At 42.2% G+C, this 24,355-nt stretch overlaps 2 protein-coding genes across 5 annotated transcripts in view; one reads left to right on the forward strand and one right to left on the reverse strand.

Moving 5' to 3' along the window:
• Positions 1–24,355, forward strand: part of LOC106610178 (lipopolysaccharide-responsive and beige-like anchor protein) — a 296,378-nt gene that overhangs the window by 161,410 nt on the left and 110,613 nt on the right. For all 4 annotated transcript variants that reach the window (XM_045722742.2, XM_045722744.2, XM_082978435.1 and 1 more), the window contains exons 38-40: positions 3,316–3,440; positions 11,501–11,644; positions 14,108–14,244. In XM_045722742.2, the coding sequence (XP_045578698.1) occupies positions 3,316–3,440; positions 11,501–11,644; positions 14,108–14,244 (406 nt within the window). The remainder of the gene's footprint in view (positions 1–3,315; positions 3,441–11,500; positions 11,645–14,107; positions 14,245–24,355) is intronic.
• Positions 15,951–17,841, reverse strand: mab21l2 (mab-21-like 2). The gene has a single exon (XM_014209382.3). It carries the CDS (start codon positions 17,416–17,418, stop codon positions 16,339–16,341), a length of 1,080 nt encoding a protein of 359 aa, XP_014064857.1. The 5' UTR covers positions 17,419–17,841; the 3' UTR covers positions 15,951–16,338.

The raw sequence follows: 24,355 nt of genomic DNA on the forward strand, positions 1-24,355 counted from the left end.
CTTAACCCTATTTGCTCCTGTAAGTTGCTCTGGATAAGAGCATCTCCTAAATGACTCAAATGTAAATGTATTCCCTCTTTTCCAGTCTTGTGTATCCTCACACCCACGTTCACACTAAAGCCCTCAACAAACAGGAGCGTTATTATATTGTGGGACCTTGTTTAGTTTCTGCCCTGTGTTTGTTTCATTTCCTCTGAACACCAGAGAGACACGTCCTCTCCACCTACTACTCCATTCCTCCTCCTTCCCTTCCTCTCTTCCACCGTTTCCTCATCACGTCTTCAAGCTCCTTAGTAGCGAAATACATTTTTAATGAGAGATCCTTGACATCTTCTCTTTGCTTATGTGCTTTAGAATGTTTGCCTGTAAAATATTTAATAGTTGTGCTGTCTGCTATTCCCCCATGCATCTCTTTATAAACTGCCTCGGCTTTACACAAACACGGGAGCTGAAGACAGTTTCTTTCTCTATTTCTCTCCAGAAAAGACCAGAGGCTGAGCGAGAGAGATAAAAAGAGAGAGAGGGCGATAGAGGGGGAAAGGGAACGACAGAGAGATATGAAGATAAAGAGAGAAACAGAGAGAGTGTGAGAGAGAAGGAAAGAAAGAGAAGGATTTATTTTTCATTCGTTCAGATAAATCAAGTAATTCATGGCTTTCATAGAAGGTCTTAAAGCACCTGGCTCGAAATTGTATTTATTTTCTTGTGTAAAGCCCCTCCCCTTTTAGAGGCCCCGTGTAATCATTGGTGTTGGCCTGAAGCTTTGTTGGGAGCCTCGGGCTCCTGACTGGAGCAGCTACAGCAGCAGTCAAGAGCAGATCAAACAAACTAGCTCCAATACACACGCGCGCACACACACACATGGACGTACAGACACACAAGTACACTCACACATGCGTAATAGTGATGGGGTTGGGGATCAATAGTTACATATCGAGATATTATTTTTGATGATTATTTTGACAGTATCCCAATATTATTTGTGCACTAGTTGGCTGTAACTGCTCCAAAACTCCAGGATTTTTCCCTCATAGCTTGTTCTCCATCTTCTTTTTAAAATAGGGAGCCAATATGTTTTCAGCACTTCTATTTCCATGACTGATCAAGACTCGTGTTCTCATTGCTCTATCTTGTCTCTCTGCAGCAGACATATGGTGAGCAATATGTTTGGTACATCAAATCGCAATAAAATCACGATATACAATTGTAATACATATCAGATTGGCACCTAAGTATCGTGATAATGTCATATGGTGAGGTCCCTGGAAATTCCCAGCCCTAATGCATAACCATGTACACACACACACACACACACACACACACACACACACACACACACACACACACACACACACACACACACAGAGAGGGCTCTGGTTCTCCCTCGTACCTCCACTGACACTGATACACACATCTCACTCCACCTCGCCAGGGTCTGATGTCAACACTCATTTGGTGTTCAAGCTGTAAATGTGTTTGACAGTATGTTCGTGTTGTGCTATTGTTTCCTCTTTTCCCTACAGCGCTTCCTCTTCCCCTCACCGTTCTCATGTGGATTACGTTCTCTTGCTATTTAGACTTTTTTTTTTTTTTACTCTGCGACCCCCCTTCGTTTTGATAATGTACGTTGTTGGATTAACGTACTGTATATGCAGACGGCCAGTGAAATATCAGGACATAAAAGAGCTGTCGGTCTCGAGGCTGCTTCTGGTGCTATCGTCCTGATTTATACAGCCAGGTGGAATAGTCCCTGTTACACTAGAACACTTCTCCCGTAGCACCGTGGACGCACTGACTTACAGCGCAAAGTATTCAGACCCCTTGACTTTTTCCACAGCCTTATTCTAAAATTGATTAAATCGTTTTTTTCCCCCCTCATCAATCTACAAACAATACCCATAATGACAAAGCAAAAACAGGTTTTTAGACATTTTTGCAAATGTCTTACTACCAAAAAACAGAGACCTTATTTACATAAGTATTCAGACCCTTTGCTATGCGACTCAAAATTGTTGCGCAAGGATCTTTCTTCACCCTTCTGACGCTGCGCCGTGCGTTTCCAGAGTTCTATCTCACCATGCTTCTAGAAATCAATACACTGAGCTCTTTAGAGGCTAAAGCCATACACCAACCCTAATGCAACCTTAAGAATAACCCAAATACACACCTGCACATGTCTTAGATCACTTGTTTTTCTCAGTGCTTTAATAGTAAATTGAGAATGTGAACCCAGCTCATAGGTGAAGAAGGGAAGTGTCTGGCCTCCGTTCCACCCTACTGAGTTAGAGAGATTATGTAGTGTTCTTCCCTTGTGTTGTCATTTCTAAATGCCCGAAAACATTCCCTCATAATACGCGCAATATGGAACACATTTGGCATAATTTATTTTGACAAATTACCAGCTATTTCTTCTCGAGGAGTAAATTAGTTATTTAAATTAGGCAAGCTTTTTTCAATAAGGGTGGGTGGAAGAAAAACACCTTGCTAATGTTGGGAAGAAATGTATTTCCTCCTTATGCTGTGTGTGATGTGCCTAAAGAAAAGTAATTAATATTTTAAAATCTAATTTAAATGAGATCCCTTTTTGAGATGTAATATTTTATTGCCTGTATGTACACAACACAATGCTGTGTGGTGGTTGTGACTCTTCATTAAAAGTTAACACTTTCCAAGTCCCTGAGATTGGGAATGTGTCCAAAATGGCACCCTATTCCCTATTTAGTGCACTACTTTTGACCAGGACCCATAGGGAATAGGGTGCTATTTGGGACAGAACTTTAGTCTGAATGATTTACTACCGAACAGGCCTGGGTAAAGGAGGAGGTGCAAATTGGGAAGAAAAATGACAGAGGCCTGTGGACATTGATTAATATTGGTAATGCCATCCCCCTCTCCCGCTTCCCTGTTTTTGTAATGGTGTTTTGGGACCAGCCCGGGCACTCGCCTGCTACCCGGGTAGAGAGGCTAGAGCCGAGGTGCCCTGCTGGGTCCCAAATGAGCCTGGAATGGGAGCACATCGGAGTGTAGGGAAACTGATCACTCTGTCAGCAGCTCATTCCACCATAATGTATTTAGTGCTCGTTCTCCGAGAGAGAGAGGAAATATTGTTATTTTCAAGGTCAGGGTTTTTGGTAGTCTATCTACCGTGTTCTATTTGTTGTGTGATGGGGGGGGGAGAAGACACCCAGCATAGCAAAACAAGGCTGTCTTTATGCTGCTGCTGGCCTCGCTACTCTGCACTGTGACTGGGGCTATAGGCTACCACCACGCTGTTCTGTAATTGCTAACACATGTGCTACCTCTGTTCCTCTGCAGCCGTCCTCGGGAGTTCTGGCGCCTCGACTACTGGGAGGACGACTTGAGGCGGCGCCGGCGCTTCGTCAGGAACCCCTTCGGATCCACTCACTCGAAGGCCACGCTCAAAGCTGCAGCCGAACACGGTCAGTCAGCCCTCCTCGCTCAATACCCAGCGTCCTTTGCTCACACCCTCCGTGAGTGTCTGTGCCCGCCTGTGGCAGCAGGTCCACGGCAATAAAAATTAGCACTACAGTTGCCATAAGTGTTTTATTGTACCACAAGAAACGGGAAAAAGAAAAAGCACACCCTCATTTGAATGAAATGGTTCACACAGTTAACTGCCTGACTTGACTCCCCATTAGTGTTAGCTACGTTAGTACGCAGTGTTCCAATAGGCCCTCACACACACATCCTGTCCCTTCCTGGATCCCAAAACTGTTACTCAGAATTTCTCCCCTTTCAGTTTTTTAATGTCTGAGTTGGCATGAACCTTCAGTGGTAGCAATGTGAAATGTGTTTCCTTTTCTTTCCTCTTGCATGACAGTGGTACCTGGCATTAATGGTAAGTAATATGTCAAGCCTCCCTGACTCCTAAACACCAAGCCCTTTGGTTGGTCTTCTCCCCATTTCCCATGATGCATTATCGTTTGACTTGTTGATAGAAAGCAGCAGTTGGGATCTTCCGATCTTTCCATCTTCATTTTTCTCTTGAATATTTAATTTGACACCAAGTATAGCAGCAATTAAATAATATGGGCTCACAGATTTCAAGGGGGAATGTTGATTTAGGCTAGGTAGGTAAGTATTGTAGCTGTACAACGATATGAATATAAATCACTTGAATCCCAGTCGTTATCCCACCTCAACTACCTTTTGTTCCATGTTATTTTCCCTGCTTTAAATTCCCAATCATGGCCTCATGCACAACATTCCCACCATCTCAGGGGATGACTTGTACTTGATTTGATTAAAAAAAAGAAGACTGAAGCTATAGTGCCAGAATCACATGGGTTCAGTTTGATCAGCTCAGAGATGTCATTATGTTCATAAAGAGGGCCATGCCCATTAACAAACCTGCCTCTTTATGATGTCATAAATCTTAAATTGGCTAAAGGTCACCAAACAAAGATACATTTACTTTCACGGGCATAATTAGGTATTTCTTTGAAGGTGAATATTATATGAGGGCTAATTAGTTTAGGTGAAATTAATCATTTTGGAAATATCAGGACTATAAATTACACAGTACGTCTTGTTTGTGTGTGTTGCAGAGAGAAACCCAAACTAGCTTAGTTGCTCTTGACCAAGAGCTCAACAGCACCATATGGTAAAAGCAAGTCAACGATCGTGTTCTGTTTAATAGGAAACAGTGACATCAATACCGTTGTATTACCTAGAAGACAGGTATCGATAAAACCAACAGTATTGATTACTTTTACCACCAGCACTGGAATTGGGTTTCAATTGATCCTTTCGTTTCCCTGTACTTGCTTTAAAAACAACAGGTGCAGATTCTGTTTTTAAGGCGTTTATGTAAAGTGTTAAACCCCGATTTTTCTGTTGAACTTCCTATGAGGACAACTCAACCAAAGTGATCCAACAGTTCAATAGTCACCGTCTCATTCTTAGCGATAACTAGGTTGGAGGAAACGTAGAAGCCATTAACCACATTGGCCGTAGGACACACGTTCTCTAGCGTTAGAGTAGGAGTGCCGTTTTCCCCGGAGTAGGCCCTAATCCCTAGTTTCTGCTAAAACGTTATCCTGCATATCTTGGATAATAACTAGGGAGCGACCTATACTACTATTTTCACAGCACTAAGCCAAGCTGTGCTGGGCTGGTCTGGTTGCTGCCACCATGCTGGAATATACAACGTGAAAGGGAAATGTCCGAGCCAGCACAGTACGGTTCTGGTCGGCACAGTGTGAAGAACGGTTTTAGTCATCTACCACATTCATTGGCCAAGTAGGAGCAGGAGTCCCCAGAGTAGACCCTAATCCCTAGTTTCTGCTAAGACACTAAATACCGTATTCCCAGTCACACCAGGGTTAGCGATCAGGGCCGTGCCTGTCTAGGCCTGTTGGTTTTTACCGGCTTAACCTATTGCACTCCACAATAACGGCCTGTTTCTGGCCCGATAATGTCTCCAATATGTCACAGGGATGGAGGTAGCCTCTTTCCCCCCCCCCCCCCCCCCCAAAGGTGACATCAGTCCTCTTGACAAACGGTCGCCTTGACAGAAGTCAATAAGAATGTGATCTAAAAGCAATAAGCGTCTGGCAATCTCAGCATCCTCGTGGGCCCGGCGGCGACCAGGGACGGGCGTAATGTCTGTGGTGTGGAGATGCGGGTGGAGGGTGGAGGACCACTGGTCCTTCCCTCTGTTACTCTGATACTCTCTCTGTTCCTTTCTCGCTCTTTCTCTCTCGCTCTTTCTCTCTCTCTCTCTCGCTCGCTCTCTCTAGGTTTTTCTCTTCTCTGTCTTTCTCTCTTTTCTCTTTGTGTGTCTCCCTAATTCTCTTTTTGCTTTTCTCTCGTTCTCGTTCCCTTCATCCCTTTCTGTTAGATCATTTCAAATGATCAGAGTTTATTTGGTCACGAGCACAGGATACAGCAGGTGTAAACAGTGATGCTTGCTGGCATGCTCTCCCTCAACAATGAATGTTGAGTAGGAGCTAGACTGTTCCTGTATTTCAGTGCAACTGATTATGAAGGCATGGGATCGTTGAAGCGTCAGTTGGTGTCTTATAAATGTTCTCCCCTCTGCATCACTCTGTGACTTCCTGTTCTAGTAGGGGACATCATCAGTAAGTCAATATAAAACATGCTCTGGATATAGTCCTCAACATATGGAGGACATATTCTACCATATAGGCTGTGTTTTGCTTTAAAAGTCACTACTGTAGTAAAAATAGCCACCAGCCAGTCTTGGTAATACCTCTACAGAGTATTGTCCTGTTAGTTGCGTATGCACACACACACACACACACGCGCTACCCTGCTGCATTTGGGGAAAGAACATATCATTAAAATATCTCTTTGACTTGAGGCCTGACTGCGGCATCCATTTTGTGATGTAACCTTTGTTGTTTTCATCGACCCGACATTTGTAATGGAAGTGGTTTTCAGTGGTGAGTTTTCAAACAGGGAACAGAGGTCATATCTGGCTGTAATTATTCTGATCCCATGAAAACCCTCCTCTTTCCCCAATCAAAACATTTAGTGCATGATCACATCTGCATTTAACATTTTATTTCCAGCTACTAGAGTGATGGCAACACTTTTCAAGTCATGAAAACACGCTCAAGAACAGAAATTAGACATTTAACCGGTAAGAGAATTTAAAAAAAAACATTTTGGGATTTTAAAAAGTTTTGTATTCCTGTCAACTTATTTAGCAAAAAAAGTGCATTGTTTGTTTTACAAAGTATAAGTAAAACCTTTCCTAAATGGCATCTTTTTTATGTAATATATGTAGGAGGAAAACATTCCTGTATTTAGGCCATGGACAATCCTTAGATTCTATACAACTGTGATCATTCATACCCAGCCAAGAACCTTGAGGACCATTTCCACTCTGAGAGCCCCAGCCGGCTTGCAGACGCGTGGCGGTCAGGCTGGTTGGGTCGGTGAGGGGGCTAGTTATGTATTTATGGCTGGAAAGAGACATCCTTTCTGGGGATTGATTTGGTCCTGCCCTGTTTGAAGGGAGGGCTGTGGAGGGAGGCTGGAGGAGAGGTGGCTGGCAGAGTAAATACTTGAAGACTAATGTCTCTGTTCAGCAGATCAATACTCGCCTCATGACTCCAGCTCCTGGCCATGGTCTCGTTAAAAACACATTTGTTAATTCTGACAATTTAATTGCTCTTGACCAAGCATGCCTTGAGCTTTAGTAATGTAAGCATATGAATTAGCATTTTGAACCTCTGGCCATAGGGAAATGACCTGGGCCTCAATGTAGCATGAATTTTGAACCTCTGGCTAGAGAAACAATGGGGCCTGAAAGTGTAATGTAGACAGGTTTTATTCACGTTTGTGCCCCCTGTTCCATCTCAATGAATGGTTTGGGTGACATGACCTGATGGGTATTTTGTATGTGGCATACCGGCTTATTTCAGAAATGTTTCAGTGTGTCGCTTGTTATATGTTGTAAAATGTGTATGCGTTTTGTTCAGAATTATTTGTCAAGGATTTATAATCCAACCACAAAACGCCAGATGTTCACACTCACTGAGACTTCATATTTAAGCATTAAGGCCTGAGGGGGTGTGGTATATGGCCAATATACCACGGCTAAGGGCTGTTCTTATGCACAATGCGGAGTCCCTGGATACAGCCCTTAGCCGTGGTATATTGACCTTATACCACAACCCCCTGAGGTGCCTTACTGCTATTATAAACTGGTTACCAACGTAAATAGAACAGTAAAAATAAACGTTTTATCATAGCCGTGGTATACGTTCTGATATACCACAGCTGTCAGCCAATCAGCATTCAGGGCTCGAACCCCCCAGTTTATAATTCTAAGTAACATAGACAACAGTTGACAGAGACTTTGTTTTAGCTGAAGGACATGTTAAATGTGTTAGCCTGTGAATATTTTGCTAAGACACAGCCTAACATCCAATGTGTTTTTTTTTTAATGAAATGTTTAGACTTTTCACTGCCTTTTAGTTTTTACTGTGCTTTGGTTGTTTGACTTTTAAGTTGAAATGGCGTTAAATGGATTTTAATTGTTTGATACACACTCCCACATTTGATCGTAAACACACACACATGCGTTCAGAACACTTCTCTGTACATATGTCATATATCAAAAATATACATCATATCAATTATGTTTTCAAGAATACTGTATTTTATCTTATGTCATTATGTAATATTGGGATACATGTCTCAGAAGTATAATCTAGTTTTTATTTTCTTCTCCTGGCTGTTTATTTTTACTTACAAAGTAGTTTCGAAAGCAGCACAATGTTTGTAGAATTTTATTTGCACACAATAGACAATCTAACATGACCAATTCTGATAATACTATTCACAACTAACAAGTAAATAATTCACAGCCTATCAGTAACATTTATTGGCAAACTAGTAAGTTGATATAGTAGCAGTAGTGTTTTCTTGTTAGTTGTAACACAACCCAAGACCCTTCTACATCCATATGCTAGTGTGTTGTGGTCTTCCCAGGGTGAGACTTAGTGAGCATGTTTATGGCAGAATGTACAGAAGTTCAAATACACATGTCTGCCTTTTTCTTCTCACTCCTGTCAGTGAGAGAAAGTCGTCCCGGCCCATCGGTCTGTCCAGTCAGTTCACTTGGATGGTGTGAATATACTATACTATTGTAGCATGTGGTATGTATTAGAGAGCTGGTAGTAATTTCAGTGCCGCTAACTAAAGAATCCTCCGGGGAGACTTAATTACAGGAAGACCAGTCTAAATATCATTGAGCTGCATATTTTCCATGACATGAGATTTCTCAGCTCTCTTAGACTCGCACTCTCACTCTGCTCTCTCTCACTCTGCTCTCTCTCACTCTGCTCTCTCTCACTCTGCTCTCTCTCACTCTGCCCCCCTGCTCTCTCTCACTCTGCCCCCCCTGCTCTCTCTCACTCTGCCCCCCCTGCTCTCTCTCACTCTGCCCCTCCTCTGCTCTCCCACTCTGCCCTCTCTCTCTCCGCTGCTCTCTCTCTCTCTCCTCTGCTCTCTCTCTCTCCTCTGCCTCTCTCTCTCTGCCCCCTCTCTCTCTCTCTGCCCCTCTCTGCTCTCTCTCTCTGCTCTCTCTCGCTCTCTCTCTCTCACTCTGCTCTCTCTCTCTCACTCTGCTCTCTCTCTCTCACTCTGCCTCTCTCTCTGCTCTCTCTCTCTCTCACTCTGCTCTCTCTCTCTCAGCTCTCTCTTTCTATTTCAGCACTCTTTCGTTCTTTCTCTCTGCTCTCTCTCTTTTCTCTCGCTCTCTCTCTCTTCTCTCGCTCTCTCTCTCTTCTCTCGCTCTCTCTCTTCTCTCGCTCTCTCTCTCTCTGCTCTCTCCCTCTTGGCTCTCCCTCTTGGCTCTCTCTCTTGGCTCTCTCTCTTGGCTCTCTCTCTTGGCTCTCTCTCTTGGCTCTCTCTCTTGGCTCTCTCTCTTGGCTCTCTCTTGGCTCTCTCTCTTGGCTCTCTCTCTTGGCTCTCTTTGGCGCTCTCTCTCTCTCTCTCTCTCTCTCTCTCTCTCTCTCTCTCTCTCTCTCGCTCGCGCTCGCGCTCGCGCTCGCGCTCGCTCGCGCTCTCTCTCTCTCTCTCTCGCTCTCTCACTGGCTCTCTCACTGCTCTCTCACTGCTCTCTCTCTCTCTCTCGCTCTCTCGCTCTCTCGCTCTCTCGCTCTCTCGCTCTCTGCTCTCTCTCTGCTCTCTCTCCTCTCTCTCTCTCTCTCTCTGGCTCTCTCTCTTGGCTCTCTCTCTTGGCTCTCTCTCTGCTCGCTCTCTCACTGCTCTCTCTCTGCTCTCTCTCTCTCTCTCTCTCTGCTCGCTCTCTCTCTGCTCTCTCACTGCTCTCTCTGCTCGCTCTCTCACTGCTCTCTCTCTCTCTCTTCTCTCTCTCTCTCTGCTCTCTCTCTGCTCTCTCCTCTCTCTCCTCTGCTCTCTCTCTCTGTCTGCTCTCTCTCTCTGCTCTCTCTCAGCAGTTTTGGAGTCCATATATTATAGTTTGTGATGTTGAGAATAATGCTAATTATCTTAGGGTCTAACCCCGTCAGGTGATGCTGCTCAGAGAGATTGGAGGGGCCACTGGGTCACTGTCCAGTGGTTTTGGAGTGGAAAGAAACCATGTTGAGTGTAACACACACACTCTCTTTCTCTTTCTCTCTCTCTCTTTATCTTTCACACACACATTCTCTCACACACACACCAAGGGCCTGCATGATGAGGGTTCTGTAAATGTTTGCAGATTACTGTTTCTCTTAAATCCTTTTGGAACCTCGTCATGTTAAGTTGAAATAAAAGGGGAAGGCAGTAAGCTTTGGCGGCTCTTTGCTTTGTTGTAATATCTTTGTCTCATGTTTCTGGATATTGGGTTTGACCAGACACATTTTTAGTTTGGATTACTTGTAAGGGCACAGCACAGGCAAATTGGGGTTTTAACAATGAATTTTATATTTTCTAATCAGTACATTTTATACTTTACATACAATGTTGTATATCTGCATTAGAAATACACTGAAATACACGTTATTGCCTGGGTATCAATTAAATAAAACAGTTGGGTTTGGACTATTCGATTATTGCCATTCAGGTAATACAGTAAAGACAAGTCGATACAATGTCGCGTTTTGACATTGTAACCTCACTCCCGCTGCCATGTGGGTACAGCTAGCCTGCGTTGGCACAACGCCATTGGAAAATAGCTTTATGAGATAAGATGAGAGTCCGATTAGTTAACGTAACCTTTCATGTTCACAATAACCCCGAAGGCTCCCAAGAGTCAGTGCTGGTGTTCCAGCTGGGTTTATGGCTCTATGATAACTTGACAAATTTGACAAGAATATATGAAAATTGCATGAAGTTCCACTTAAAATGATTGCTAGTTTTCTATCATGGTTTTATAAACTCGTTTCGATGTTTACATCAGCTTGCAGCATCTTTATGTTGACGTTATTTTTCGCATGGAGTTTTTTCATTGTACTAAGAATCATATTAGCATTAGATGCGTGTTGCATCTGAATGTGCACTTGAGTTACAAACTATTGCTTTATATCATAATTATAGCATTATTACATTTTTATCAGACTTATTCATGCTATTTTGTCAAATCTTAAAATACTTTTGACCAATTTAATTTCGAATCCATTCTGGAATGCAATACTAAACGTCAAGCCTAAATAATTAAAGACATTTCTGGCTAAATAGACAACTCAACTCAATAAATATTGATATTGACATTTGAATATTCACTTTACTTTCGTAGTACGAATTATTGATCAATTAAATATGCTACAATATTAATAGGTTATATAGCCATGCATTTTCAGTGATCTTTTTAATATTACATCTGTCATACCTGTGATAGTTTACTATATCATTAAATATAGCCCAGAATAGCAGCGTATTTTTTTGTCTATATATTTCAAACGTTTCTTTTTAGGATACTAACCTCTGTACAGAAAAGTCACTTGGTAAAAACACAATTACGTTTGGATGGCGGTTTAAAATACTTTTCTTCTTTCAGCTCCCGAGGAAGATGTCCTCAAAGGCAAACAGTCCATCAGAAGTCAGGCGCTGGGAAATCAGAACTCTGAGAGTGAGATATTGTTGGATGGCGACGATGACACTCTATCATCCTTGGAGGAGAAGGAATTGGAGAACCTAACAGGTAACGCATGCAGCTCATCCGTTTTCATGTCCCAGCGCGCATCATCTAGAGGGGGCTGGAAACGCACGTTGGTTGAATTTTCCCCCTCCCGCCTTTAAAGCGTCTCCGTTGCTAACGCGTGCGGGTGCTGCTACGGGTACTTTGAGGCGCGCATGCAGGATAACGGGGCTCCCGAACGGTTAATAAGGGGGGATAACCTCCCCAGCGCCTCCCATTACCCCTGGAGTCTCATGATGCTTTGTGATACTCTGGCTTTGGGGGAGGAGGGGATAATAACACACACAAACATGTCCTATTGGCGCTTGTTTACAAGTTCACATATCTCAAAGCAAAGCGCATTTTTGTTTGTAATAAAATTATAGTACAGAAGTACCAACACGCTTGTGTAATATGATTCATAGTTAGCTTTTGACACAGTAATTATTTTATTTGTTTATCATTGAGAGGTTGAGAATAGGCCTATAATTGAAGAAGTGAACTGTGCGTTTTGTCTAAATGTTTTTGCCTCGAGGTTCATTTCTATTTTGGATCCTACCTCAGACTTCCTTTATGTTAAATGTTAAATGAAAACCGCAAATTTGTACTCCTGACAAGTGCGATATTTGACACGTGCATCGCATGAGCCTATTTTATGATTGGGCATAGCGTATAGGCAAGGCTTTTAGCTAAACGGTATTCTTTTCACATTTTAGAATAGCACTATGGACCTTAAACATTTTTTGTGTCTTTAGTTGTTTATGATTGCTCTAAATGTGCAGTTTTCCTATATGAATCCATGTCGAATAAATAGTATAGGCTGAGATCAAAACGACTGTAGGCCTTGCCGTTAACAAGACTCAAACACATAAAATTACTGTTTATGTACAATTTCTTATCCACTTTAAATCCATTATCTCACACCCATATTGATGTAAATGTGGCTCCCTATACCTGGAACTCCTATCGGACTATTAGTTATGTTACTAACCGGATTGCATCCTATATAATACTCAATTTCCCCACATCATGGCTTTCCACTATAACTTGTTCACCCACTGTAGACTAATATAAATGCGCTCAGAGCGCAATTATATAAAAACACAACGCCCACGATGACAATGGGATTAAGGGGAGATTCCATGCATAATAAAGTGACATGGATTCTGAACTGAAGTGGAAATTGTCATGTGGGCCTCCTACTCCTCTGACGAGACAGACAGACAGGACGCAGCGTCCCAGTACAGGCAGCTGTCTGTCGGAACAACACCAGGTGTAATTGAATGTCTCCATGGCAGTGATTGAAAAATGTTATTTCGCGTCCGGATTACATGCTAATGCTCACAATGCTCGGAGGGCTAAGGGGGGAGGGAGGGGGAGACGGCAACAAATGAACATATCTGTTTATTCCATAGCCACCCGTTTCGGAAAGACGTGGGTGCTTTGGGGAAATCAAGCCGGGCTCTGAAGCCCCTTTCTGCCGCGCGGCACATCTGCAAATACAATGCTTCTGCACACGTGGAGAGCGGGGCAGGAGCGGCAAGAGCTTACACCGTGCTCCCTCGAGCGGCCTTCTCATTGTCATACTGGCATAAATTAAGATTGATGAGAGATTAAACAGACGTAGCACCAGCCCGCAATCAATGGGGCCTGATTGACAGCTGATTCTATTTTTTGACAAAGCTGGTCTGTCTTGGATTACGCAGATGCTGATATTTTATTTTACTCAGCGGGTCAAACCACCTCTCCCTCCCCGTAGTCTAAAGAGGAACTGTTCAGATCATAGTGATTCTGCTTTCAGTTCTTATCAACACGCCATATTAGATCTAACTCGATCTAGCAAGGAAATTAGGTATAATAATAGTCTAATAATAATGCTAATAATAATTGTGAAATGTAAATTGCATTCTTAATTTAAATTGCAGTTACACAAATCATTTGCATGCAGTTTTAAGCTAGAAATTATACAATTGAGAACTATATTTATTTTTCTCCTTGACCTCGCATCTGATAGACAGGCCGATACAACCGACCCATCGCCTCGAGCAGGGCTGCCCAACCCTCTTCCTGGAGATCTACTGTCCTGTAGGTTCAGTCCAACCCTAATTTAGCATATCTGATTCAGCTAGTTAAGGTCTTGTTGAGCAGCTAATTAGTAGAATCAGGTGTGTTAAATTAGGGCTGGACTGAACCCACAGGACGGTAGATCTCCAGGAAGAGGGTTGGCAGCCCTGGCCAAGAGCAAATGTTTTCCTTCATAAAAAATGCGTATGTGGCCTTCTCTATATTGTTATGGTATTTTCACGGAGACAAAAAGAGCCATCAGTCAGTGCGTGCCCTTGTTGAGTTTATATGTTTACTTTTACACGCTGTTGGCCTTCGAAAAAACTATTGTTTTCTCGAGGAGGGGAAGGGGGTGATTTTTGTAAAGCGGGCTAATGTTTGCCTTCTGGCCCGTGCCGTTGTTGGGCCCTGTCTGTCTCCTAGGCCCTGTAAACATGAGCACTAGCGCTCAGCTGGTCGCCCCAGCGGTGGTGGTGAAAGGAACGCTGTCCATCACCGCGTCTGAACTCTACTTCGAGGTGGATGAAGAAGAGGCCAGCTTTAAGACGATCGATCCAAAGGTAAGAGAAGGGCTTTAACTTCCATTGATCCAAAGCAGGCCCTCCCGTCATTCTGTAAAACCAGCTTTCAAAATGGCTCAGGCCTTTCTCCCAGTCCTTCCCTGGCCCCAGCACCTCCAAGTCATGCTTTTCTGCAGCCTAATTGCATTATAAAGCCGTTATAAGAATTTAGTAAATAACTCCAATCATGAACATGCGTAGACTAAAAGCCTTTAGGCTATTGCATGATGACTGTAAGCAGCCTCGACTTCTGCGATCATCATTAAGTCAAATATTTATTGAATAATCCAAATGTAGACCGATACTCAATAATCTCTATAATTGAGATTATAACAACCGTATAGACTATGATGCTGTTATGTGGTGTGTGTATTTGCGTAGTGAAAGTGAACATTACACTATAGCTTCACTCGTGCTTGAATTGCATTGGTTTAGTGGGCTACGTCATTGACAACATCACGTCTCTCTGAAAACGGGTGTTTGCTCTGCAGATTCGATACACAAAGGCCTCGGAGCCTGCAGAAGCATCACAAGCAAACGTTTGAAAAATAAGTTAGTCTGTCGCACATCAGAATACAATGTGCCAGATATAGAGAGACGACTAGGCCTGCTCTTCTTCCTTCTGGTCTTTCAGTTGTTCGTGAAATACAGCCCAGGAATCAGGAATACTGTGTAGGCCCAATGGCTTATGTTGTGGTAAATTTTGTTGAGAATAAAATCCATGAAATTACTTGAATTTATTATTCGACACATTTGAAATGTAGCCTATATGACTCATTTGAATATCCTAAATAACAGGCTATAGTAATTCATATTAATTTCAAACTATCCTCGTTCTATTTGTATTCAACAGTTCAGTGGTAAACCAAATAGGCTGCTACTAATGGATAGCCTACTGTACTAATATACCCGCGTGGTGTTTAGTCGCTCGTAGTGAAAGCGGTATGAATCAGGTCTCGTTAAGAAATGGGCCCTGACTTTCCCTGGCTAGTCATTGAGTGACAGTTGTGTATCTTTTTTCCCCAGCAGTCTGCGCCCAGGGTTATTGGCAATAACAACAATAACAGTTATAATCATAATATAGTTATAATAACAGTTAAGTTCATTAATCAACATTTGAGGTTTTGATTTTCATGCGTTAACATTTTCCTATTGAAACGGCCAAATGAATGAACCTGAATTTAGCAATGGTCTGTTCTTGGGAATGGGCCTACTACAAGTGGTTGTTGTTTCTCTTTATCCTCATGCAGTTTCTTCTCTGAATTATAGCCGATCTCCCCAATAGTTAATACACAGTAATAACAGACATGCATACCGGTGTGTTTAAATAGGATTTCTGCAGCCATATAGCCTATCGACGTCAAACTGTCGACTAAATAGACGTTATTATTTTGTTAAAACAATTTGCATCAAATTGAACTAAATTATAGTGTGCTATATTAATTATTCCAAGACGAAAATTAATATGTTCTTTGATATGCATAATTAAGCAAAACTCGTATTTTGTATCAAATTAATCTAGGCCCAAGATTTTCCAAATGTAAATTTATTGGTATTAACATTCCTTTTTTTACGCACATTAATTCTGTTTTTCACACAGGAATTGATTCCACGATCCTCTTTATCTAGTAAATATAATTTACATTTCTATTACTCTTACTAAACAATGCCAGTTCACAAAACATGTATACAAACACAAGGCCAAGTTGTAATGTACTTTTCTTAGTTTTATTAACATTTCAGTTTAAGGTCACGTAATGAAAAATTGGAACTTGGCACGCTACATTTTTATTCTTTCACTTAAAGATTTTGTGCATATAATTTTAAATAAACATTTATTCACTTTGTGAAAACATTTAAAACAAAACAACCAAAAAGTATTACATTTAGCTTAATGTACCTTCACGTCCTCTCTCTGAATGGCAATGTCCCATTTCACTCCGTTGTAAAAGTTTATTTTGTTTGCTTGTTTTTAATTTGTCAATTGTTTCACATTGCTCGGAGAACCCAGGATCATGACGTTTTCCTCCACTCTGAGGTGATCTCAAAACGTCACCTCGGCCCTAAATAGCAATAGTATCACAATCAGACAGTTTATAATTTGTCCAAACTTTTTGCATTAGTGAGGATTTCCCTCGCCAGTCTCCACGTCTGCTTTGCGGCAGCTTCCAGGGCCGAGTGGGGCTTCCCCTGAAACAGGTCCAAATTTGGTAAGAAATAATGGGGGCATCTGCGGCACTGCAAACACGAGATGAGCTGCAGCAGAATTCCGTTGATTCGGTCTCCGAGGCAGGACTCGTCCCAGTCGGTCTCTCTCGGGTGTTTCTCACACTCATACAGCAGCAGGGTCTTCATGTGGTAGCTCTGGAGTGGCTGACCGGGTAGCTCAAGATGACGGTCGCGGAGAGTCTTCAGGACCGAGAGGCATCTTTTCCTGCATCCCGCCATCAGGAGCCTATTCTCGGCCTCGCTGAACTGCAAGACCCAGGCGTCACTCTCAGCCGAGCTCTGTTTCCCGGTCAACGAGTAGCACTCTTTGGAGAGCAGGTTAAAGCCCTCGGCCTTGACCTCGGCCACCCGGTTCGGACCAGGCCAGGGAATATGGGGCATGGGCCACTGGGCAGCGCTCCTAGGCCAGATCCCTGTGCACTTGAACGCAGGGGTGATCTGGACCACGTATCTCTCCCGGATCCTTAGTTTTACCTCACTTGTATCTGCCACCATTTTAACCACGTCACGGTAGCTACACTTATCCACCGCTTGCGCCACCAGAGTCTGAAACCTTGAGCGGATCTTCCGGGCGGAAAGGTAGCCCGAGGCCGTTATGAACTCGACCCAGAGAGACATACTTCTTTTGCGGCCGTCGCTCAGCTTCAGTACAGCGCAGCCGGGCAGAGAACCGTCGTCAACAAAGTTGAACACTCCCATCTGGTTGAGGTAGAGGACCACCTCGAACTCGTTGGGGGCGATGACCTCCATCCCCTCGAAGCGCGCCTCTATCTCGCTGAGAGAGGAGATGAACCGGGGTTCCTGCACCTCGACCTCCTTCAGGACGTCCGACACTACCTTACACACCTCCCGGATAGTCTTTGCAATGGCCGCTTTTCGAGTTTGGCATCTCTCGCTGTAGTATTTATTGAGCTGGTAGACCAGCTTTGCCTGCGTCGCGATCATGTTTGGGCAGAGGTCCGGGCTGTACACCGGCGAGTCGCAGTACGTTGACGGATCCAATGCTTACCGGTAAAGCCAGAGGCGAAACGCTCTTCCCCAAGCAATGAAAAAATATAAAATTCAACTTTTTTTGCGTACACAGCGGATGGACGTCAGACAGTGTCGGAAGGAAACCGATGGGGATGCAACGTAATAGACTACTAAATATCAGTCCAAGTCATATGCAGTAGGCAGCCCCAGAATGGGGTGGGCTCGGTGTACAGTATAATACCGTCCGTGTCCTCGCGCTTGCAGACCCTAAAGGATAAAGCTCTGGTCGTGACCACTCATCTCTCCTCGTCCGTTCGGTTGAACGTGAAAACTACGCGTTATTCTCCTACCTTGCCCCACTGTTGTCCACACTCAGCTGTGCGAGCTGGACTTGTGTAGTTTATGAATGGTCCCCTAGAAGAGTGAAAGGGGTCGGGCTTCTCCTCCTGCAATCAACGGCGGAGCTGTCAGTGCAACCAGCCAATCAGAGGCCTCTCCGACAAGCACTCTTTCACGAGAGGCACACTTTTGCTCTCCAACATCCTGCGCGCGGAGCCTCTGCTCCCAGGTCGAGATGTAGGAAGATAAACGGTTCCTTTTCGTATACACACTTTGTGCTCTTTTCTACGAAGTATATTTAATACGTTTTAAAGACAGCTGTGTCTCTTTTGCCTTGACCTAGCCTTTTTTTCCCCAGGTGTGCACGTGCTCATTTAAAAATGGAACTATTTAGAAGGAGAATAGGTTGCGCATTGAGTGATGCAGGATACCTGGCAAGGGAAGTGTTTATTTACTTGCTCGCTTCATGTCTGAATGGCATCAAATTGGAACCCTTTTGTTTTTATATGGCAGTTAATGAGGCTTGATACTACTTTATAAACATTAGCACTAATGTTTTAATCGCTTTTGACAATGTAACCAATACGCTTTTTTAAAATGCTGTACTGTTATTGTATGTATGCATTATTGGACTATTCGTGCAATGGCATATTTCTAGTCAATTGCTAATTTATCTATATCAAGCAATTTTTGACTGATGTTTTATGACAATTATGCGTCAAGAAACAAGAAAGCCTAATTTTATTAGAACGCGTGTCTCCAGGCTGCGGGTTCAACACGGTGTGTGATAATCAGGTTAACGAGATAAATCTAATGTTCAGTGAGTGTACAATATTTCTAATATTTGTGTTTCTTTCCATAAAATAGCATATCATTTTGTTTTCCTGATTTTCAGTATTTTTTTCTCTCCAATCTAATGGGCTAGAAGTTGTTCACATTTCAAACCTCTAACATATTCACTTGTCTTAAAGGAAATGCTTTTTGTTTGTCTTTTTGTGCCTAGTGATTTCATCTTGGTGTATCGTGACAATTCAGGCCGAACTATTCGGCCTGAATAGTTAAAATAACACCCAGTAATTTCCCTCGCATATCGGATTAAGAGCAACAACCTTCCCCTCACCGAAATGTGGTTTATTGTTTTCCCATACCAATTTGGCCTACTAATTTCCCTAATATTCTATCGGCCGAATTAATATCATATTACTTCCATATTTGACCCATTTCATTCCATTGCACAATTTAAGAACGGAGAACAATTCCGCCTAGAATGGATGCGCACTGCACGCACCTGCAGTGCACGTTTTAGCGCGCGTGTAATTATAAAATGTGATGAACGATAATAAGACTATAGGCCTATTATTTTAATTGACATCGTAAGACCCTTTGAGACGTTAAAAACGTGGTATTCCATAGTTCTTCAATGCTATGTTTGGGGCCTGTTTTATTGCAGCCTATTTGCCCTTGTCGTTTTATAAAGCGCATGTTACATTAATAATGCCTAATTCAGAAAAAAGTAAAATGTCTGATGTTTCTCTTTTCACATTCTTATTACAACAATTTAAATATGTAATTGATTTCCAAGAAGCTCAATTATATTTTAAAAATCACTCTAAAGACAAAAACAACCGGCTTTTTCTTTCTCATTGTGCGCTGTGCGTGGTTTTCTAAAAATGCACGTACTTTTAATCTGGTCATCGCTTTATCGGCGCGTGAACCTTGTCGGTGATGAATAATAAACGGACAGGGGTTCTTCGCGCGGGCCCGGGATTGTAATTGAAGTCCTCTTATCACCCCAGACTTCATGTTAGATGACTTAAGAACCAATCACCGTCTCCTCGCGGGCACAGCACCGAGACGCGCGGGGAGAAGGCGGGGTGTGAGACTGCTCCTCAGACAGTGATGCTGCAATAGAATGGCCCAAAAAAATAACGCATCAGTTAAATGAAAGCTACTTAAGTTAAAGTCCTCTTTACAAAACCATTGATCTATTTGCAGCTCTGAGGCTTCTTTGCCCGTCCTCCCGTTGTAGACTACTCAAGTTAATGAGGCGCAGGTTGTTAGGAGCTTTGGCATTAAATTCATTAGGGAGTCAATTTGACATTCTCTGTCCAGTGGACGTCGTTTTTATGTCGGGATCCCTCGAGGCTTTTGGCCTAATTAGACATAAGTGTTTTAATTGCAACGACTTTTGGCTATTTGGAGCTGGAAATATCTCCAGGTCCTTGTTGTGGTGTTAAGCACAGCACCCAACGATGTAACGACGCGGAGTTAACGTTAACATGGCTTATCAAAAATCTATATTGATGATATGAAAACCTTCTTTCGCATTCTATTGTACGTTATTGCAAAAATTTATATTTTATCTCTTTTCAAATATATTGTTATCATACAATAGTCAGTGAAGTTAGTTTAACATGTGTTTAGACATATGGGGGAAAAACTGCATTTTGCAGATTTTTTGGCCCTTTAAACAGAGACAGACTAACATTTTAAATGTAATTGATGGTAATATTACTAAATGACTGAAACACTATTGTCTCAATGTTATGCAGCCAATGCCTTTTTTCTAGTTTAGTATGACTAAAACACAACAATTATTTCCCATTTTGGAAAATAGGTTTTGTTTCCCACAGATTGGTCAGCATGACCACTACACAGAGGGTAAGGGACTGAAACATTCCTGGAATACTCATGTACTCTATTTAGCTTTAGTTTCTCATGCTCACCACATTCATTGTAGCATCGGGTTTAGCTGAAGACTGGAAAATGCAACCACTGAAAATACAGTGTGGATACTGAAATAAGCCACAAAGTTGCCAGAAACCAAGTGATAGTGTTTTTCAGTTTTTCTCTGCAAACAGTAAAATGGCAAATGCCTGTGGACTTGTCATTGTCATAGATTCCAGTAGTATTGATGAAGCTACTAACACTACAGAGAGTATTACTGTAGTGTAGGAGATGGGTTTGGCTGATATTTGGGGAGACTTCTTCTATGAAATGCTACTCCAGATATTGCAATATCTGATACAATCGTTTCGCGCCGTTATTAATGAGTAAATCATTCCAGCCTGTGATGTTTTTGTGCTTATTTACGATAGTAACATTAAATAATCTTTGTATTGTGAAACAATGAGGCTTAGTTAATTAATTTAGACATAATTTTCAACATATTTAAACAGCCTAACTGATAAAACTGCACAGTTTTTGATTTGTAAAGTTCAAATTGAGTAGTCTTGCACTTCACAATATATCGTCAATGTCAAATATCACGATATTCAATTTGATCATATATCGGCCCAACCGTAGTAGGAGACCTCGGGACGGATTCACAAATCTCACTGTCTTGATTAACTAACTAGAAGCCTAGATGTTGAAAAACGATATAACTGTAATTAAGGGGTGTGTCTGTTGGATATTTTAATTTAATTGAGGGATTTGTAATGTAACCTCAAGTCTGTGATAATTTTCACTTATGATGAGTGTATTTGGTGTTTCCACATATACAGTGCATTGGGAAAGTATTCAGACCCCTTAACTTTTTCCACATGTTGTTACGTTACAGCCTTATTCTAAAATGGATTAAATAGTTTTTTCCCCCTCATCACACAATACCCCATTATGACAAAGCAAAAAGTTATTTTTTGTTGTTGTGCAAAATCTGAAATTACATATACATAAGTATTCAGACCCTTTACTCAGTACTTTGTTGAAGCACATTTGGCAGCGATTACAGCCCCGACTCTTCTTGGGTATGATGCTACAAGGTTGACACACCTGTATTTGGGGAGTTTCTCCCATTCTTCTCTGCAGATCCTCTCAAGCTCTGTCAGGTTGGATGGGGAACGTTGCTGCACAGCTATTTTCAGGTCTCACTAGAGATGTTAGAAGCCACTCCTCAGAAAAAGGCAGATGACCGCATGATGCTGCCACCACCATGCTTCACCGTAGGGATGGTGCCAGGTTTCCTCCAGCCGTGAAGCTTGGCATTCAGGCCAAATAATTAAATCTTGGTTTCATCAGAACAGAGAGTCCCCCCCTCCCTTTTGTACACTCGCTGTTTGTTTGTTACCTATGCATAGACACTTCGCCTCCACCTACATGTACAGATTACCTCAACTAGCCTGTACCCCTGCACACTGACTCCGTACCGGTGCCCCCTGTATATAGCCTCATTATTCTTATTGTGTTACTTTTTATTTTAGCCTACTTGGTAAATATTTTCTTCTTCTTGAACTGCACTGTTGGTTAAAGGCTTGTTAGTAAGCATTTCACGGTAAAGTCTACACTTGTTGTATTTGGCGCATGTGACAAATAAAATTTGATTTGATTTATTTCTCATGGTCTGAGAGACTTTAGGTGATTTTTGACAAACTCCAAGCAGGCTGTCCTGCCTTTTTCTGAAGAGTGACTTCTGTCTGGCTACTCTACCATAAAGGCCTGATTGGTGGAGTGCTGCAGAGATAGTTGTCCTTCTGGAAGGTTCCCCCATCCCCCCATCCCCACAGAGGAGCTCTGTCAGAGTGACCATTGGGTTCTTGGTCACCTCCCTGACCAAGGCCCTTCTCCCCGATTGCTCAGTTTGGCCGGGCGGAGGCCTCTGTGTTCTTGGGGACTTTCAATGCTGCAGAAATGTTTTGGTACCCTTCACAAGATCTGTTCCTCGACACAATCAAGCTCTACGGACAATTCCTTCGACCTCATAACTTGGTTTTTGCTCAAACATGCATTGCAAACTGTGGGACCTTATATAGACGTGTGTGCCTTACCATATCATGTCCAATCAATTGAATTTACCACAGGTGGACTCCAATCAAGTTGTAGAAACATCTCAAGGATGATCAATGTAAACAGGATGCGCCTGAGCTCAATTTCGGGTAACAAAGGGTCTGAATACTTATGTAAATAAGGTGTTTCCTCTTTTTTTTTTTTAAATACATTTGCCAACATTTAAAAAATCTGTTTTCGCTTTGTCATTATGGGGTATTGTGTGTAGGTTGATGAGGAAAAAAAAGGGATTTCATCAATTTTTGAATAAGGCTGTAATGTAACAAAATGTGGAAAAATTCAAGGGGTCTGAATACTTTCTGAATGCACTGTATAGGCATGCTATACACACACACCCATCTCAAGAAAATGCAATCTGGCAATTTTCGCATGATCCTGCATATTTGGTATTTTGCATTAACCATCTCTGTTTTCTAACTCTGTTTTCTAAACCTGTTCCTATCTTTGATTTACAGTTGGTGGAGTGGCGTTCATGTCAGTGTAGTAGTCAACCTACAACATACACATCCTATCTGTTGTTATTAGCAATGTTCTGGATCTAGATATATCGTAGTAGAATTGATGCTGTCAAGAGACGAGAAACGTTCATTTGGAAGTTTCTAGCAAAAATACTTGAACTCTAACCGAACAGGCAAAGTTACATTAGGTACCGCGTGATGTATGGTTTACTTACAACCTTGATTTATTGTGAAGATTTAAAAAATGCAAAACTGTTGAGATTTGACATTCTTTTCCCCTGAATCATGCCCGACTGGAGGAATAGTCGTTCTCAAGGAGTCTTGGTGTGCAGCTTAAGAAAGAAAAAAAGAACGGTTAAGGGTTTTTATTTTAGACTGCAAGACTGTTTAATATCAAAAGCACAGTTCAGTCCCTGAGAGATGAATACACGCCCCAAGGCTGTGTCCCAAATGACACCCTATTCCCTATATAGTACACTACTTTTGACCAGAGCTCTATGGCCCCTGGTCAAAAGTAGTGCACTATATAGGGAACAGGGTGCCATTTGGGATGGGACACGCTCAAAGTCGTGAAAATGTCCAAATGTAAAGTAACACGCTAACTGTAGCTTAATGAAATATATGGTGACAGTAAGTATGACTTATGAAGACAAATTGTAAATACACTCTGAATGTCAGACAGGGTCAATATACACATATCTGGAATATAAATTCTTACCTTCATAAGCAACTGAAGCAAAAGTGTCTGAACCGGAGTTCAACTGATTTCACACTGTCGTGACAACACTGCACCTATTAGGGGCAACGCTGCAGAGCTAGAATGTTGTTTTTGTTGTGTGGGTTTCTGGTGTTCAAGTAGTGTCTATGTATGGATGCTATTACTGAGGTTATATTAGGTGTAGTTAGTCATCACAATGTCGTGTAGTTTCAGTGTGTGTGTACGTTCACATGTGCACACGCTTGTGTGTATTTTGGCCCCATCCTTTGACCTCTCCTTAATTCATACAAACATTTTGTGTGAATCATCTTTTGGACTCATCATTCAAAGTTATCACGAATGTTCCCTCAGCGTGTGGATCTAGAGGGACCTTTTTCAAGGAAAGGCTCGCTTTTGGCGAAAAGCTATGTAAGGCTGCTTATTCTTAAGGCTTGTCACACTTCCCTCTAGGGTCAGCTGATTTGTAGGAACAGAACGAAAACAAATAGTCTCAGAAGCATAAGGTTTATCCCTCTTAGAAAAACGGAGTTCATTTCCGATAGCCTCCTTCAGAATCCATCATGTTGGAGTACTCTACTACAGAACTGCAGAGATTCTAGAATTCCGTTTC

The sequence above is a fragment of the Salmo salar genome, chromosome 08, assembly GCF_965601325.2.
Source record: "Salmo salar chromosome 08, fSalSal1, whole genome shotgun sequence".
Classification (NCBI taxonomy): Eukaryota; Metazoa; Chordata; class Actinopteri; order Salmoniformes; family Salmonidae; genus Salmo; species Salmo salar.

What these genes read in the sequence shown, in the direction of transcription:
- mab21l2 (XM_014209382.3), bottom strand. Translation starts at nt 17,418, where the DNA reads ATGATCGCGACGCAGGCAAAGCTGGTCTACCAGCTCAATAAATACTAC.